The sequence below is a fragment of the Abrus precatorius genome, unplaced genomic scaffold (assembly GCF_003935025.1).
Source record: "Abrus precatorius isolate BTA unplaced genomic scaffold, Abrus_2018 Scaffold9, whole genome shotgun sequence".
NCBI lineage: Eukaryota > Viridiplantae > Streptophyta > Magnoliopsida > Fabales > Fabaceae > Abrus > Abrus precatorius.
In genome coordinates, this window is record NW_020874439.1 from 22,596,818 (window position 1) to 22,613,735 (window position 16,918).

Here is a 16,918-nt window from a genome sequence, read left to right on the forward strand (position 1 = left end):
TTAAGAGAATTATTAAGTAGATTAATAAATTGACATGTTTCCTTGTAAGAAGTGAGATATAGTTAGTAGATAGATTAGTAGACTACATAATGTAAATGAGAGCTACCAAAAGAAAAGTTCATCACTTCATCGTATTGTATTTCGTAGAGTTTATTTTCAGCAATTACTTTGAGAGCTAAAAATCGTTGATAACCTATTATGAGTCTAATATGATTTGACTTATTTCAAAATTTAAATAAATTATCAAAATTTAATTCTAACATTTTTAAAATATAAAAATTTAACTTTTACTCTTAATTATACTATATTAAGGGATGAGATAAATAATTAAAAAATTTCTCTCCCTGGAAGAATCCTGAGGTCGCCGATTTGGCGAAGGTCTCCACTGGTTGCATAGCCATTGATTTTCCCTGGAAAGTGAAGGAATCGAAATACAGTGGAGAATGATGATACTGTGCCAGCTTTAGGATTCAATTGAATTGGATTCAGAGGGAAAACGAAAGAAAATTGGAAGACCAGAGGAAATCGCTGTTTGCTGATAAATAACTAATCATGTTTAATTATAATAACCTTTTTTGCTAAGTAATTTATTAACGGACTTAAACATGTTTTGAGAGAGTTAAATCTTAATAATTTATTTTTATAGAAGAATGTTACTTTTATTGGAACTAAAAATATAATTAAACTTTATTATTTTATTATGTATTTTTATGAAGTATTCTTATTGATGAAGACTTTTAAAAATGTTCTCCATTAAAATGAAAATTCACTTTAAAATATAGAAGTAGATTGATATTTAATTTCCATCTTTGTTAAACACCAAACACAAATCAACTAATGATAAGGCTCTGATCAATAAAGCAAGCAACATGTGCTTTAAATAATCAAACTAATGTCATAAATCAAAATCTTTTTTTTTTTTTTTTACTATTATATGCATTACAAAGTTAATTTGTTATCCTAAATCAACACTTTACTATTTATTTATTTTTTTCTTTTTTGGTCATAGCTCTCTACTTAAAATAAGGCCAAAATCAGAGACACTGCATTAGCCTTCAATCCACTGGGTTTGTTCTCTATCCAAAAAGATTGAATTTGGAACATCTCCTTTTGATCCGAGCAAATCCTCCTAGCCCTTTAATAATCGCTTCAACCAATCATTTTTGTATCTTTTGTTCGTTTTCTATCCACCCATGAATCTTGGGAAGTTTTCATTTGAAGGAAAGAAACATTCATTATTAACATACATTCTGTATCTAATTTAATTTACTGCATCCTCATCATATTAATACTGCGTTATTGGCTACTACTGATGTATTTTTCCTATTTTACATTTTCTCCATTTACTTCTCGATAAAAAAAATAGAAGAAAAAAGGTCCAGATATTTCCAAGTTTCTTCACTGCTTTGACACCAATCTCCATAATTGCTTCAACAGGAGACCTGTTTAACACGAGCTTTATTCAAGATCAATGTTTATCCTTTCTTTTTTCAGCATACGAAGTGTTAAATAATTGATTTTACTAAGTACATTCTTTGTTTTCTTATAATGCAAGGTGGTTATATTATAGTATTATGAAAATAGTGAATCAACAGGTTACATCTTCATGATCCAAAATTTGTATCTTTTGTATAACTCAAGTTTGCTGAAAAAAAGTTGCCATTTTTTTACTTTCTAGTGTTAAACAATTGTTATTCATGGATAAAGGATTGAACAAAACTTAGTACAATAAAATAGGTGTTTTTACTGTTATTTTTTTTTAATTAAAAGTAAAATTATATTTCAGTAATGTATGTCAACCTTTATAATATAGATTATCGAAATAAAATTTTAATTTTAATTAAAAATAATACCAAAAATACTTATTATAATACTTTGCATAAGTGTCTTTCTTAGAAAAGTTTAAACACAATAAGATATATAAATATTAGCTTGGATGTAGAATAAAAGTTCATACCAGGTAAGCAATAACAGGAGTCTTTTTCTTGATTCTGCTCCTGAATTTCTACTCCACTGCTTCCAGTCTCATCTTTCTTCTCATCAAAGCTTCCAACCCCCATTGTAATCTCTCTATCTCTATGTTCTAACTTCATGTCCAATTCTATGTGGTTTATGAAACTGTAATGTTCTGAGGCATATATCGGACAGACACCACATTTTTTTATGCCAATCAAACCAATATGTTTGGGCTCACAAAGATTATGAGTTTCAACATAGAATTCAAATGACACATTCAGGTTGAGGGTGATGCACTCATCATCATTGGCTTGGCTTTCTTTAACTGCCTCAATTATCTTGTCACAAGATGGTTCATACCATAGATAAACATGATCTGAATTCAATGCTGTGATAGCTTTGTAATACCACCTACGTGTGCATCCAATTCTTCTACCATCTTCCAAACACCATTGACATACTATCTGATGATACTCAAACTTGGCATTTGACCGAAACTGAGAAAGAACCACACAAAAAACAAAACCCAATAAGAGGAAGGGTGAAGGAAGTTCAACAGTTATGGAAGCTTGTGTTGTTGTCTTGTTTTCAAACCACTCCGGCACCTTGGTTCCTGGCAAACAAACATCACCACTACTTTTATTCAGATAGGGTGGAACATTGACATTTGCATGCACAACTTGCTTCATTGTGAAATATGCATGTTCCATAATACTAGACCTTGAATGTTCATCCAATTTCAAACAATTCTCAAATGAAATGCTTATGCCCTTTTGCCCCTGTTGTCTTGAAATCACAGAGGCCAACACTATCTCCAAGGATGTGCAATTCACAGCATCTAACTGTCCAACAGATGGTGGAATCTGTGGTATATATTTAAGGCTCATGCAATTCCTGAGTGACAGATGTTCAAGGCATGAAAGATGTTTAATATTGTAAGGGAGTTCATGCAAGTTACAACACTCATCCAAAATCAACTTTTGTACATTTCGTGAAGCATCAAGTAGGTTATGCAAATTTGTCGTATCAAGGTGTCTACAGTTATGAAGATTCAGTTCCCTAAGACATGTAAAAGAAGGTAACTCCTTTGGAACATTTTTGAGTGATTGGCAGACGTAGATCTTTTCAATTTTGCTGAGACGCCCAATGGACATGTCTAATGTTTCTATTGCTGTCCCTCTTAAGTCCAACACGTTTATTTCTCCTGAGGTCAATGAAAACTCCTTCAGATTGAAGCATCCATTTAGAACAATGTACTTGACAGATCTTAAATGAAGAGACTTGAGTTTTTGGCAACCATATAGAACAAAATCAACAAGGGTATCGAGTGATAAAATAGATGGATGAACATGACTCAAATTTATGCAGTGGGAGATATTTAGTATTTCAAGCTTTGTTGCCTTGGATAAATCTGGGAGCTCCATCAACTGCGTGGAGAAAATAAGGTCTATTTCCTTTAAGTTGACAAAATCCTGTTAACCATTTAAAAAAAAATCAATACAATAATCCTCAAATTTCAATCAAAATTAAAACTAGCATACATGTTTATATGTACAGGTAAGTGTGTGTGAGTCTTGGTTAATAACCAATGCCCTATAGGCAGTATTTAAAGAATCAATAAATAATAAGTTTTTCTTAAAAAATCATGTTATAATGCACTGAAAATCACAGAAGTAAGTATGTCTTGCATATTCCAATTAATAGGAAGTTTCTACTCTTAATTCCTTAACATTTTCATGACTGTGTGTGTATATGTATGTGTATACCTGTGATCCATCCCAAAGTTTTTTTACATGGCTATGTGGCATGCAAAGCTGAACAAGCATTTCCGCACAAAAAGTTGATGGCAGGGACATTAAAGGATATCCATTCCAATGAAGGTATCTTAATTTATGGGGCAGTGACTCAAGACCCGTGGGAAGGTGCACATTACATGATCTCTTATTGAAGGGAGAATAGAACTTGAGCAATCTTAGATTAACCATCTTTTTGAATATGTCAGCATTCAAGGGCAGTTCCCTAATTTGAGACACGTCTAACATTATGCCTTCAACTACATCAGTTCCCTATCAAAAATGAAAATTGGAAAATAATGGTTAGGAAACAATGCTACTAGCTGCAATTTCTACACAAACATTTGCAAAAAAAGTTTAACATCTATAACTTACCCTGTTATTTTTCAATACTTCACAAACTTCTTCAGTGTCTCTCAATCGGCTACGCCTTCCTGGGTCTTTAATAGATTCTTGACGAACTATTTCCCAGCCCATTTCTTGAATCAGCTCATGCATTTGTATTTTGTTGTCTTTTGAAATAGTTACGAGAGCTTTATCTTGGAGGGTTTCTATTCCACTAGTGGCAAACAAATAACAGGCGTCTAATAGCCTTATGACATGATCTTTATCTTCTCCTTCAAAAAAGAATGCAATGTCTAGAAATATGTCCTTTTCTGCATCATCTAATTCATCATAACTCAATCTTAACACATTTTGAATTTGTACGTTTGGATATTTCCTGAGTTTGCTAAGTGCACTTTCCCATATTTCTATACTTTTAGAATGAAAAAGAGAACCCAACACTTTCAAAGCTAATGGATTTCCCTTAGTATACATAACTGCCCTTTCTGATAGCTCTTTATATTCCATTTGAGGATTGCTGTCTTTGAATGCATTTAAGCTGAAAAGCTTAAGGGAATCTTGAAAATTCAATTCCTTGACTACATGTATTTCATTAACTCTTCCAATAAGCAAATGCTTATTTCTTCTTGTTATAATAACTCTACTAGCTGATCCCAAGCAAATAAATTCTCTTGCTAGATATTCTAATTGTTCAAAACCATTGACATCATCAAGCACAACCAAAACTTTTTTACTTTCAAGCCTTCTCATAATAAATTTGGATCCTACAACTTCGGCTGTGGTATTATGGTGATGCTCATCCTTCAGCAGCTCAAAGATAAGCTTATCATGTAAATAATTTAACCCATGTTTCTGTGATTGTTCTCTTACATTTTCCAAGAAGCAGTAACTTTCATATTGAGAGCATAGTTTGGCAAATACAACCTTGGCAACAGTTGTCTTACCAATACCGCCCATGCCCCAAATTCCAATTATTGGGACCTTTTCCAGTAGTGATTCGATTGATTTGCAATTTTCATCTACTCCAACGAGGCCTCTTAACTGATCACTTGAATACTTATGATATAATTTTCGCAAAACATCGTTGACAATCTCTTTGATAAGTTTAGATTCGTCCCTGGCATAAATTAAAAAGAATAAACACCCCCGAAAATAAATTTATCAAAATTAAATAAAACTAAAGAAGCATACAAAGCAAATATAGAAACTAAATATAGGTAATGTATTGGGGATTGGGGTAGCAAGTATGAGCGAAATAGAAAAGTTGAACAAATATAAGAAACAAGAGTCCCAACAGTTTAAAGTCTTAAAGTTTTGAGTTAAATATTGTACTTAGATTTACTTGGATGATTTACTCGCAATTCATTAATTAGTGTTTTAACTCTCTCGTATGTCCTAACACAAATGCTAAGATTGAAGAATTTTTTTACGTGTCAATACGATAAGTGTATTTTAACATTTTTTTGTATCCTACTTCTATGTACTTATCTTTATTTGAATATAGTTTACAGTAATTTTTTATATAAATTGTACAGTTTAGCATTATAATGTCGCAATTTGTTTTGAGCTGCATTTTGAACTAAAATTAGATAAAAAAACAAGATAAACATGTTCATGCTTCAAAACTTATGTATGACTACGCATACTGGTGTGCACCAGTTTAATTGTACTCTATATCAAAAGAATTAAATTAGAGGAACTCTTAGAATTTTGAAATCCTATTTAAAAAATTTTGAGAACTACAACTTGAGTATTTTGATTTCGGCCAGCAGTTGACAACTTTTGAAGTTTTAGAGAACATCTTAAGATTAATAATTCTTTTATTTCTTATTTATTAAAGACTTTTTTAGTTTGCATTACTCTTTGAATAATTATAAATTAGTTTATTATTATTTTATTTTTTTTATTATATTATGTTTAACTAAATTCATAGTTAAGATTACGATGAATTATTTGCATCTATGTGATTCTTGTTATTAATGATATGTTTAATTTTCTTTATTGATTAATTTTTATTCTATCTTGTTATATTATATATGTTCAAAATTGATAACTTTTAACATATTATAATTAATTATATTATAGGCAAACATACCATATAAAATTAATGAATCTATAAAGTGATATGAGACAAAAAAATTATATAGACTAAACTTAATTCTTCTCTTTTAATTATTATTAAGTTAACGGTTTGTAATCTCTTTATGTTTTCTCCTTTTTTAACTTTGTAAGAATAGCTTAAAAAAACCTATTAAAATTATATAATCATTAGATATTAATATATTTAGTATAATGGTTAACTATTATAAAGAAACTAAAATTAAAATTAATATAAAAGTGAACATAGAGAAATATAAAAGTAAAATAATATATATATTATATAATTTATTTCGAATAATTTATTATCATAAGTTGTACTACTTTCTTTATTTTTTAATTTTTTGAATTTAAATCTTTATTTTATTTAAATTTACGTACATTTTTTAAATTTAAATAATTAAATTAAAATATTCTTAATACTTAAAAATAATTATTGTAAGACAATATTTTATAAATTTATTTGAAAACTCTTTTTTATTTTTGAACGAATATATTTATCCATAAGATAATACAATAAATAAGTTTTAATAATTTATCATGAATTTTAAAATATACCAGTTATGTAAGTTTTTTAAAAGGTTATATAATATTTTCAAGTAATTAAATGACTTCTCAGATATTTAAATGCTAACCATTTATGTGTGAGAAATTTACCACTCACATGTTAAAAATGTTCTTTCTTAAGATACGCCCTCGCATATATATATATATAATCCTTAGAGAATAGTTGTGATTAACTAAAATTCTTCACAAAATAATGATTGTAACGTATAAACACCGACATTACAAGTAAAATTCACTTGGAGGTATAGTTCACTTCTAGCTCCCGAACACTGTTATATATCTCTTTTAATTTAATATATATATATATATATAATTTTTTTTTGGTAATATCGTCTCGCATGTACAGTTGAATGAATTTATTTTGGCTGATGTTCTATCACGACGGAAATATTACAGATGTCGATCATGTAAACCATATATGTACGAGTACTTTGGAAATTATCACTAATATATGGCAACTAGCAACTATATACATAGGTAATTTGAAAACGAAAATCATAATAACCTTTGAGAAAGTTTCGTAGAATAGTTTTGTTTAGGGTAACAGAAATGATATGTTTATGCTCAAAGTTTGGATGCTAAAACTAAGTAGAGAAAGAAACAGATAGAAAAATAAAATAAAAGATATAACGAATGATGTGATAAGAAAAGAAGAGAAATAAAAAGAAAAGAATAGACCTAAGTGAAAGTGACTATGAAAATTGAAAATATAAGAATTATTACCATAATTAGAATAGAAAGAAGCAAATATATACTCACTTACCTGAAGCTCCTAGAGTCCCAGCCAGCTAAATTGGCAGCTTCAGTGAGAGCAGCATTCCACTTTTGCACCTTCTCTTTGGAGTTGCGAACATGTGATGGATCAACTTTATAGAACACAGGTAGAACAATGTGTCCTTGCTTCCTCTTGCATTCAAGTATCTTAGTGAGTTCATGCAAGCACCATGTTGAGGAAGCATAGTTTTGTGAAAAGAGAATCAAAGACATATTGGAGTCCTCAATGGCTTGGGTGAGTGCTTGTGATATCTCATCACCTCTTTCAAGTTTGTAGTCTACGTAGGTTTTTATTGATTTTTCACACAAAGCAGTGATAAGGTGGCTAAGCAAGTTATGGCGAGTGTCCTCACCTCTAAAGCTTATAAAAACATCATACTTTTTTCTGGGAGAAAATGAAGCAAAGGAAGAGGAACAAACACTACCAGTGGCCATAGATGTTGCGAATATATGCACTAGATCCTAACCAGAAAGATAATATGAATATGTGCACGTAATCTCTGATCAAAAAAGACTTGCACGTAATCAGGGTTATGTGTAGTATTTTAACTACTAATCAAGATCGAAGTGAACCCACTTATTTAAAGCCAAAACTCCTCAGTGCGATTGGATTGTGAATATCAGTGTTTTAATATGCTTGTTTTGTTTTATATTTTCCTTCTTATTGTAATTCATGGCTTTATTATCAATTACTTTTTTAAATTATTAATTACTTTTAAAAATTTATTTCTTATATTAGACTTTTTCAATCCTAAATTTCTCAACTTTATTATTTTTTATTCTATATTAAAATTTTAAATAAATTATACCCATCTTTCTTAAAGGTAGTGCTTTAATTATATTAAATTTCCCATTCATTTTAAAAATACTATTATTCTATTCTCCTAAAAATAATGTGTTACACTTTAGTTCATTGTAAACAAGTACTTCAACAGTGGTAAAGAGAAATTATGGGGAAATTTCTTAAGGTATTTTTCTTTCCACTTCAACTTTTAACGTCACAGCTAGCTAACTTTAAACATTGTATTTTCAATTTTTAAACTTTCGTAAATAAAATAATGTTTTAAGTATTCATACTATCAATTTTGAAACTTCATTGGACATTTTTATTGCATCTTTTAAAGTTTCAAAATCAATAAAAATAAAATTAGTTGTTGACAGCACTAAGAATCATAAAAAGAGAGGGAAAATTGACCCTGAAAGGATAATTTACAATAAAATAGATTAAAATTGTAATACATGCTAATTTCTCATACACTATAAAAAATTAATATTTACTGACAGTTTAATATTAGATTAACTTTTATTAGCATAATTTTTCTAGTAAAAATAAAATATTAATATAAGTTTATAACTAACTTCATCATACATTATACAAACAAATAATTCTATTTGCATAAAATATGAATATATACTCTCAATAATCAAACATTGATATAATACATCATACTATTAAAGTATAGAGTTGGAACATAATACTTTTCATTGAATAGATAAGTTATATACATATATGTTATTAAATAAACATGAGTATGTGATATAATGCTAATCAAAGATATTTGTGGTTGACTAATAGAACAATATTTCTAATTAAGATTCTCTCGATCTGCATGAATTGGGGTCCTAAATCTTAATTCCAGTGAAGAATAAGAGTGATTTAAATCATAAACAACACCATGAACAGCTTTTTCTTGAAAAGTGGTGGTTACATTAAACAATCTGATTTTACAAAACTGAGAAAAGTGTACTTACAGTATGCATATCTGCTGCGCTAAATCCAAAGCTATTAAAATTATTGAAGAAAGAAAGAAAACACTAATCACTCTTTATTGAGATTAAAGCTATTAAAGCTCTTGACATTAATGAGTGCAATTGACAGCTCTCAAATTATTTAATATTATTAACTTCTTTATTGAGAGAGTGCAGTGTGCACCACTAGCCGCCATATTCAGTTTGACGGCGGAATAAAAGTGATTCATATGCAAAAAACGACAAGACTCTTATTAATACTAAACAACTTTACTCATCCATTATGATTTTGGACACAATTGCTTTGTAATTTCAAGATAACATTGTCAAAATAAAGTAAACCTACACTTCTACATGTTACAGAGTGATGATGAATGTCTAATGAGTTTGGGATTAAAAGCATTTACGTTAGATAAACTTCTAAAATAGTTTTTATTAAAAAAAATAGTATAAAACAAAAAAATTATATCATTTTTTTTAAAATTTAGATAAGTCAAATAAAAAATGTTATATTTAATTTATAAGAAAAATTTTATTATTTTTTATATTAATTTTTTTATGAAGACTTTTCTCAAAATTTATCTAAAATGAATCTTAATATATTTTATCACATATTTTTAATTATTTTAAAATATAAACATTTAATTTTTTTTTGTTCTTAATAAATACTTTTGATTAAGACACTTATAAACATTAATTTATCATTATTCGTTGATTGCAGAAACATTGGCTTAAGAATCTCTTACACTCTCACATTATGTTATAAATCATTAAAAAAAATTTGAACATAACTCTAATTCAAAAGTAAAAAAGATTGATTGAACTTAAGTTTAAGTGACTAATTTATTTAAAATACTTTAGACAATTGAAACAAATAATTATGTTATTTATATATTTTTTAATTTGTTGCCTAACTCACTAATATGAAACATTTTATTATATAACAACACAAAAATATATTAATAATTTTATATTATTTTTGTACATAATCTTTTAAACCAGATAATAGTACACTATATCTGACACTAATTTCCCAATTTAATCAACACGTTCACGCGTGCATTTTTTAACACTATTGTTTTAATAAACAGGCACCCATTAAAGTTTTTAATAGCTAATTGGATGGCTGGGAAGTTCTTAATTAGTATATACATTGCACCTACCATAAGCAATAGAATGAACTTTAAGGAAAGTGCATGAACGCGCAAGTTATGGAGCAAGCTAGCCAAAGATTCGCACAAAAATTGTTCCTTTTTACCACTTTGTAGATATGTCAATATTGGAAATTCTTTGAGACAGCCAACGACAAAGAGATGTTTAAAACGATGATTCCACTAATTATAGGTATTAATTAGAATGAGAACAAATAAAAGTAGGTTAACATTTCCACACGCACATAGTGCTTTGCTACGTCGAATTTAGAAGTCCTTGCATTAGTGCAACTATTTGGTGGCACAAATTCTCAATTTATTCCTTTTATCAATAATGGTAATTAAGATTAAGAGTATTAATAATAAAATATGTTTAATAAGTTTTATCCTTTTAATTACTCTCTCCTCTCTTTAATATGTCACGTTTAAGATTTACCTATACAAACTAAGAAAAGTAGTAATATTACTAAGTACAATTTAAAAAATTGAATATTTACTTGTATGATAACTTTATATGCTTTTTTATACAACAAAAAGAGAATTGTTTGATAAATATATACTTTCAAGATTTATTTTCTCAAAGGAAGAAATTATCATTGACTAAGTCTTTGAAAAGGCTTAAGGAAAACTCACTTGAGACACTTATTTGAGACAGTTTGTTCCTAAGTTTTATTTTTAATCAAATTATTTTACTTTTGGGGGAAAATGTTAGAAGAGGATGTCAGAAACTTTATAAGAAAGTGAAAAAAGAAATAAAAATTGTAAAGCTTACTTTGACTAAAATTCTAAAGAAGTTTTTATAAGAGAAAAAAATTAATATAAAAAAGTAAATAAAAATTTTCATATAACTTAGAAACCACTTATATTTTAATTAATTTATTTTAAAGTTTCTTCCTTTGATTTCTTTAAAATTTTGAGAAGACAAATTATTTTTAATTTATAAAAAAAAATTATTTGCTTTTTATGTTAACTTTTTTCTCTTATAAAAATTTAGTCAGATTTAACCTTTGTCAGTGCATTACTTACATGCAGACCTCACATGTACACTAGAGAATTCATACCCCAGCCTCATTAATTTCTCATCAATTACGATAATGAAAAACACTTACTCACACATTAAATAGTTTTAGCGCAATTATTAACGACATTCTGCCAAAAATAGGGCATCATTAGTCTGTTCTTGGAGGAAAAGATAAAGAAAAACACGTAACAATCACTTCATTATTTTGACATTTGAGCCAAGTAACCAATCATCATGCAAGATATATATGAACCCGTGGATAAGAAACAAATTTTTGGCATCAAAACTTTCCGCTTTTATGTGTTTACATAAACATTAATTGCGATTTAAAAGAAAGCAATAAGCTGCACACAAAACATCCATGAAACAAGAAATCAAGACAATGAAAGAAAATGCCTCATGTAGGGTAACAATAAGATCAATCAGATTTGTAGTTTATACAAAATGAAAAAATAAAATACGTTAAACCACCAATTCCAATGGTACAAATTCCTTAATCATCAAGTTCAATCATTGAAGATTCCTTCAATCTCTTCGTTGGAGGGAAGTGCTCCTTCTCCTGCTCCTCCCTACTTCTCTTGGTCATGTCACTGTACTTTAACTCCAATTTCATTTGATTCATGAAACTGTGATGCTCTGAGGCATATATTGGACAAACTCCACACTCCTTCATACCAATCAAGCAACCATGGTCTTTCACATTCATACCACATTTATAAATTGTAACAACAAACTTAAATGAAACTTTTGGGTTATAAATATTGCTATGATCACTTATAACCCCACGTTCTTTCACTGCCATCAGTACCATGTCACAAAAAAAAGGATCATACCATAGATAAACATGATCTGACTTCAATTGTGTGATATCTGTATTATACCAGTTGCTTGTGTAACCCACCTTTCCACCATCTACTAAGTAGCATTCACATCCAATGGTAGCAGCATACTTTTCATTTGAAGGGAACTTACCAAACACTACAGATAGAAGGAAACCCAACAAGTCAGAAGATGAAGAAAAATCAACAGTTAATGAAGCTTCTTTGGTTTGATATTTGAACCAATCAGGAACTCTACTTCCTGGCAAACAAAATGCACCACGGTTATAGTCATTAGGTCCCCATATGGGAATTTCATCTCTTATCAAGACATTCCCATATGCTGCTTCCTTCATTGTGAAGTGTGCATGCTCCACGATACCATAGACTGAATGTTCATCCAGTTTCACACAATTTTGGAATAAAAAGCGCTTGTTGTCATTTCTTTTTGGCAATCTAAAAGTGGCTATGGTGAAAACCGTCTCTAATGATATGCAGTTACATGCATCTAGTTTTTTAATGGATGGTGGAAGCTCTGGTAGAGAACAAAGCCTCTTGCAATCTCTTAAGGAAAGAATTTGTAAACCTGAGAGATGCTTGATGCTTGAAGGCAAACTCTCCGCGCTGCTTCCATCTAGCCTTAGTTCATGTAACCATGATAAGACATTTATGTTGTGAGGGAGTTCAAATATGTGACAGTAATTCAGACACAGTCTTCGGAGAGACCTTGAAGCATCAAGTAGTATGTGCAAATTTGATGTGTCAAGCTGTCTGCAATTAGCAAGGCTAAGATCCTTAAGAGATTTAATGGAAGACAATTTGTTTGGAAGATTCTTGAGTGAGTCACAGAGATAGAGCTCTTCAAGGTTGCTGAAAAGCTCAATGGACGAGGACAATGTTTTGATTGATGTCCCTCTAAAATCCAACTGTCTCATTTTCTCTGATGTCAATGAAAATTCAACGAGACTCCAGCAACCATCAACAAAGAGATATTCAAGTGATTTTAGATGAATATTGCTTTGAAGAGTCTTGAGACTTTTGCATTTAGATAGTCTCAAAGTAACCAGTGAGTGGAGAGATAAAAGGGAGGGATGAACATAACTCAAACTTTCACAAAGGGAAAGATCTGTCCATTTAAGCTTCGATGCCTTTGAGAAATCTGGGAGCTCAATCAACTGTTTGGATCCATAAAGATCTATTCCTTCTAAATTGACAAAATCCTGTGATCATCAAATAGTGAGACAACAAATGTAAAAGTTATCAAATTTCAATGGGAAGAAAATCTAAAATTATATGTTTATTTATGCATATACCTGCAACCCATCCCAAAGTTTTTGAACATGGCTGTGTGGCATGTAAAGTTTAACAAGCTTCTCAGGGCAGAAACTAGATGGCAGAGAGTCCAAAGGGTATCCATTCCACTCAAGATACCTTAATTGACCAGAAAATTGCTTAAGACCACTAGGAAGGTACACATTACATGATCTCTTGTCAGAATGAAATTTAAGAAATCTTAGTTTAGTCATTCTTTTGAACGTGTCATCACACAATTTTAAATCTCCAATTTCAGACAAATCCAATATGATACCTTCTACTGCATCAGTTCCCTGACAAAAAGGAAAATTATCATAAATAGATACAAGTTCTATGCCTTCAATTGCAGCAGAATAGTAACACAATTTGTGTTCAAAAAATGAGCTAGTGCCTCATTCTCTTACCTGGTTATTTTTCAATACATTATAGACTTCCTCAGTGTCCCTCAATCGGCTACGCCTTCCAATGTCTGTTGGAGATTCTTGACGAACTATTTCCCAACCCATTTGTTGTATCAAATCATGTATTTGTATTCTGTTGCCATTTGATATAGTAACAAGAGCTTTATCTATAAGGGTGTCGATTCCACTAGCAGCATAGAAACCACAAGCATCTAGTAGCCTTATGACAGTATCTTTGTCTTCTCCTTTGTAGAAGAATGCAATGTCTAGAAATATGAATTTCTCTACATCATCTAATTCATCATAACTTAATTTCAAAACTTTTTGGATGCGCACATTGGGATACTTTGCTAGTTTTCTCAATGTACTATCCCATGTTTCTATACTCTTGGAATGTAAAAGTGAACCCAAAACTTTGAGAACTAGTGGAATGCCCTTTGCATAGATAACTGCGCTCTCTGATAGCTCTTCATATCCCACTTTGGGGTGATTTTCTTTGAAGGCATTTAAGCTAAGAAGCTTAAGAGAGTTTTGAGAATTCAATCCCTTGACCTCGTGTATTTCATCAACTCTTCCTATCAACAAATGCTTATCTCTTGTTGTAATTATGACTCTACTACCAGACCCCAAGGAAGAATCACATTCACTAGCTAAATAGTCTAATTGCTCAGAACTAATCACATCATCAAGGACAATGAAAACTTTCTTATTATTGAGTCTTCTCATCTCAAATGTAGAGCTTTCAACTTTCAAGCTGCTACCGATGAAATTTTCTTCCTTTTGAAGATTAATGAGAAGTTTATCACACAAATGTCTAAGTCCATGCTTTTGTGATTCTTCTCTTACGTTTTCCAAGAAGCAACAACTTTCAAAGAGGAAAGAATGTTTGGCGTACACAGCCTTAGCAATAGTTGTCTTTCCTATGCCACCCATGCCCCATATTCCAACTATTGGAACTTTTTCCAGTAACAATTCTACATGTCTAACACTATCCTCAATTCCAACAAGACCTTTCCATTCACTTGGGTACCTTCTATATAGCTTTTGCAAAATGTCATTCACAATTTTCTGAACGAGTTGAGATTCGTCCCTGCAATATGAATGAGAAGATATTAATTAAACAATATGTATCCAGCCAGAAAGGTTAATTTTTAATAAGTTTTTAATAAAAATTTAATGTTTTTTTATTTTGTGCCATTGGACTTAAAAAAATGAAAATGCATTCATTCCAATATAATTTGTAAGAAAATATTTTAGGAAAATTTAGAATCACTCATTAAAATTACAATAATCTTAAGAATTTTGCTAATCAGTACCTTGATTAAGAAATAAATAAATAAAAGCTTTTGCCGAAAATTAAATTAGAAGGCATTAAAAACATGAAGAAAAGTCCATTGTTACTCTTTTCAATTAAAAAAAAATCAAATCTCAATTCTTAATTAATACCTTTGAGGCACCGTTATTAGCATTTATCCAATCTTGAAATTTAATTTATCCATAAAAAATATTTAAATTTATATATTTACATTTAAGTTTTAAAAAATTAATTATTTGAAAAGAATAAAAAATTAAAATTTAATACTCAATACAAAAAATTACATCTCATTAAAAAAATAAACTCTCAAAGATGATTTAATTAAAAAATAATGACTTACGCCTAGATTCTCATAGTAGTAACAAATGACTTTGGTTATTATGGTTCAGAAAGTTTAATTCTTTTTAATACGATTCCAACACTATCAAATAATAGCAAAAAAAAAAAAAATTATCACTTGATAATTTTAGAGATTAAAGTAATTATAACTCGTAATTTCTAAGAGCTGATTTATTATCCAGTGCAAAATTGGAAGAGAAAAGAAAAACATAGAAACATAGAAACAGGAACAGAATGTAATGTATGTACACTTACGGATGGTTGCAAGAGTCCCAACCAGCTAAATTAGCAGCTTGAGTGAGTGCAGCCTTCCATTTCAACACTTTCTGCCTACAATCTTCATCTTTCTCATGTTTAACAAATGCTTCTTTGTAACTCCCAGATTGTGTTCGAACATGTGATGGGTCAATTTTATAAAACACGGGTATAACACTTTGTCCCTTATCTTCCTTGCATGCTAGTATTTTCACCAGTTCCTCCAAGCACCACTTAGAGGAAGCATAGTTTTCAGAAAAAACCACCAAAGCTATGTACGAATCCTCGATTTGTTTGAGGATTGTTGAGGATATCTGGTCTCCCCTATGAACCTTGTAATCTATGAATGTTTTTATTGATTTTTGGCACAAGGCAGTGTAAAGGTGGCTTGTGAAGTTGTTGCGGGTGTCTTCACCTCTAAAGCTTAGAAAAACATCGTACCTTTTGTGAAGAGAGGAAGATGCAACACTACCCATAACATGAAATAAGGTCTAGTGTTAGTTATTAGCAGCTTCCGTAGTTCTTATGTTATGTAGACTTGACTACACTCACAGCTTTTTGATAATGGGAAAATGTTCGTGAAAGGAACAAAGCAATTGCTCAATCACTTACATGATTATTACAAAAGGTCATACATACATAGATAAGTAGATATATATCCTTATCTATATCTACATCTACATCATCTGTCAAATTCGACTATCTACCCTAACTAAATTAAATATAGGTAAATGGTAAAAAATGAAAGTTATCTCTTTGGGTCTCCATAAAACAAATGGGGTCCATTTAAGTAATTGAGATGTAGGTTTTGCTTTGGAATATGCGAGAGAGATGCTTAAAAACTACCCTTGTTTATTAGTACATATATTATGGCCATTTTTGTCTTTTAAAATGTTATCTTGTGCATAAATTGGATTAATGACTTTGCAAACCACGTGATACGGGAGACAAAGAACACAACACTTTTCTGAGATGCCCACGTGAGTAATTAAATAGTACAATAGATATACCTTTTAGTGAGTG

General features: G+C 30.1%; 2 protein-coding genes across 2 annotated transcripts; both read right to left on the reverse strand.

The window, feature by feature from the left end:
- Positions 1–327: 327 nt before the first annotated feature.
- On the reverse strand, positions 328–7,967 carry LOC113851031 (disease resistance-like protein DSC1). The gene is made up of 5 exons (XM_027481521.1): positions 7,522–7,967; positions 4,125–5,211; positions 3,723–4,022; positions 1,958–3,428; positions 328–410 (listed from the first exon to the last, which is right to left on the reverse strand). Exons 1-5 carry the CDS (start codon positions 7,965–7,967, stop codon positions 328–330), a joined length of 3,387 nt encoding a protein of 1,128 aa, XP_027337322.1.
- Positions 7,968–11,814: 3,847 nt separating this feature from the next.
- LOC113850201 (disease resistance-like protein DSC1) lies at positions 11,815–16,524 on the reverse strand. The gene is made up of 4 exons (XM_027480619.1): positions 15,896–16,524; positions 13,990–15,076; positions 13,585–13,878; positions 11,815–13,491 (listed from the first exon to the last, which is right to left on the reverse strand). Exons 1-4 carry the CDS (start codon positions 16,369–16,371, stop codon positions 11,947–11,949), a joined length of 3,402 nt encoding a protein of 1,133 aa, XP_027336420.1. The 5' UTR covers positions 16,372–16,524; the 3' UTR covers positions 11,815–11,946.
- Between the last annotated feature and the right edge of the window lie 394 nt (positions 16,525–16,918).

Excerpts from the sequence above, each read along its gene's own strand:
- LOC113850201 (XM_027480619.1), bottom strand. The coding sequence starts at position 16,371 with ATGGGTAGTGTTGCATCTTCCTCTCTTCACAAAAGGTACGATGTTTTT. Across the intron at positions 15,077-15,895 it reads TGGGACTCTTGCAACCATCC|GGACGAATCTCAACTCGTTC; the intron begins GTAAGTGTACAT and ends TTCATATTGCAG. Across the intron at positions 13,492-13,584 it reads AACTTTGGGATGGGTTGCAG|GATTTTGTCAATTTAGAAGG; the intron begins GTATATGCATAA and ends TGATGATCACAG.
- LOC113851031 (XM_027481521.1), bottom strand. The coding sequence starts at position 7,967 with ATGGCCACTGGTAGTGTTTGTTCCTCTTCCTTTGCTTCATTTTCTCCC. Across the intron at positions 4,023-4,124 it reads AAGTATTGAAAAATAACAGG|GGAACTGATGTAGTTGAAGG; the intron begins GTAAGTTATAGA and ends CATTTTTGATAG. Across the intron at positions 411-1,957 it reads CTCCTGTTATTGCTTACCTG|GGAAAATCAATGGCTATGCA; the intron begins GTATGAACTTTT and ends TTCACTTTCCAG.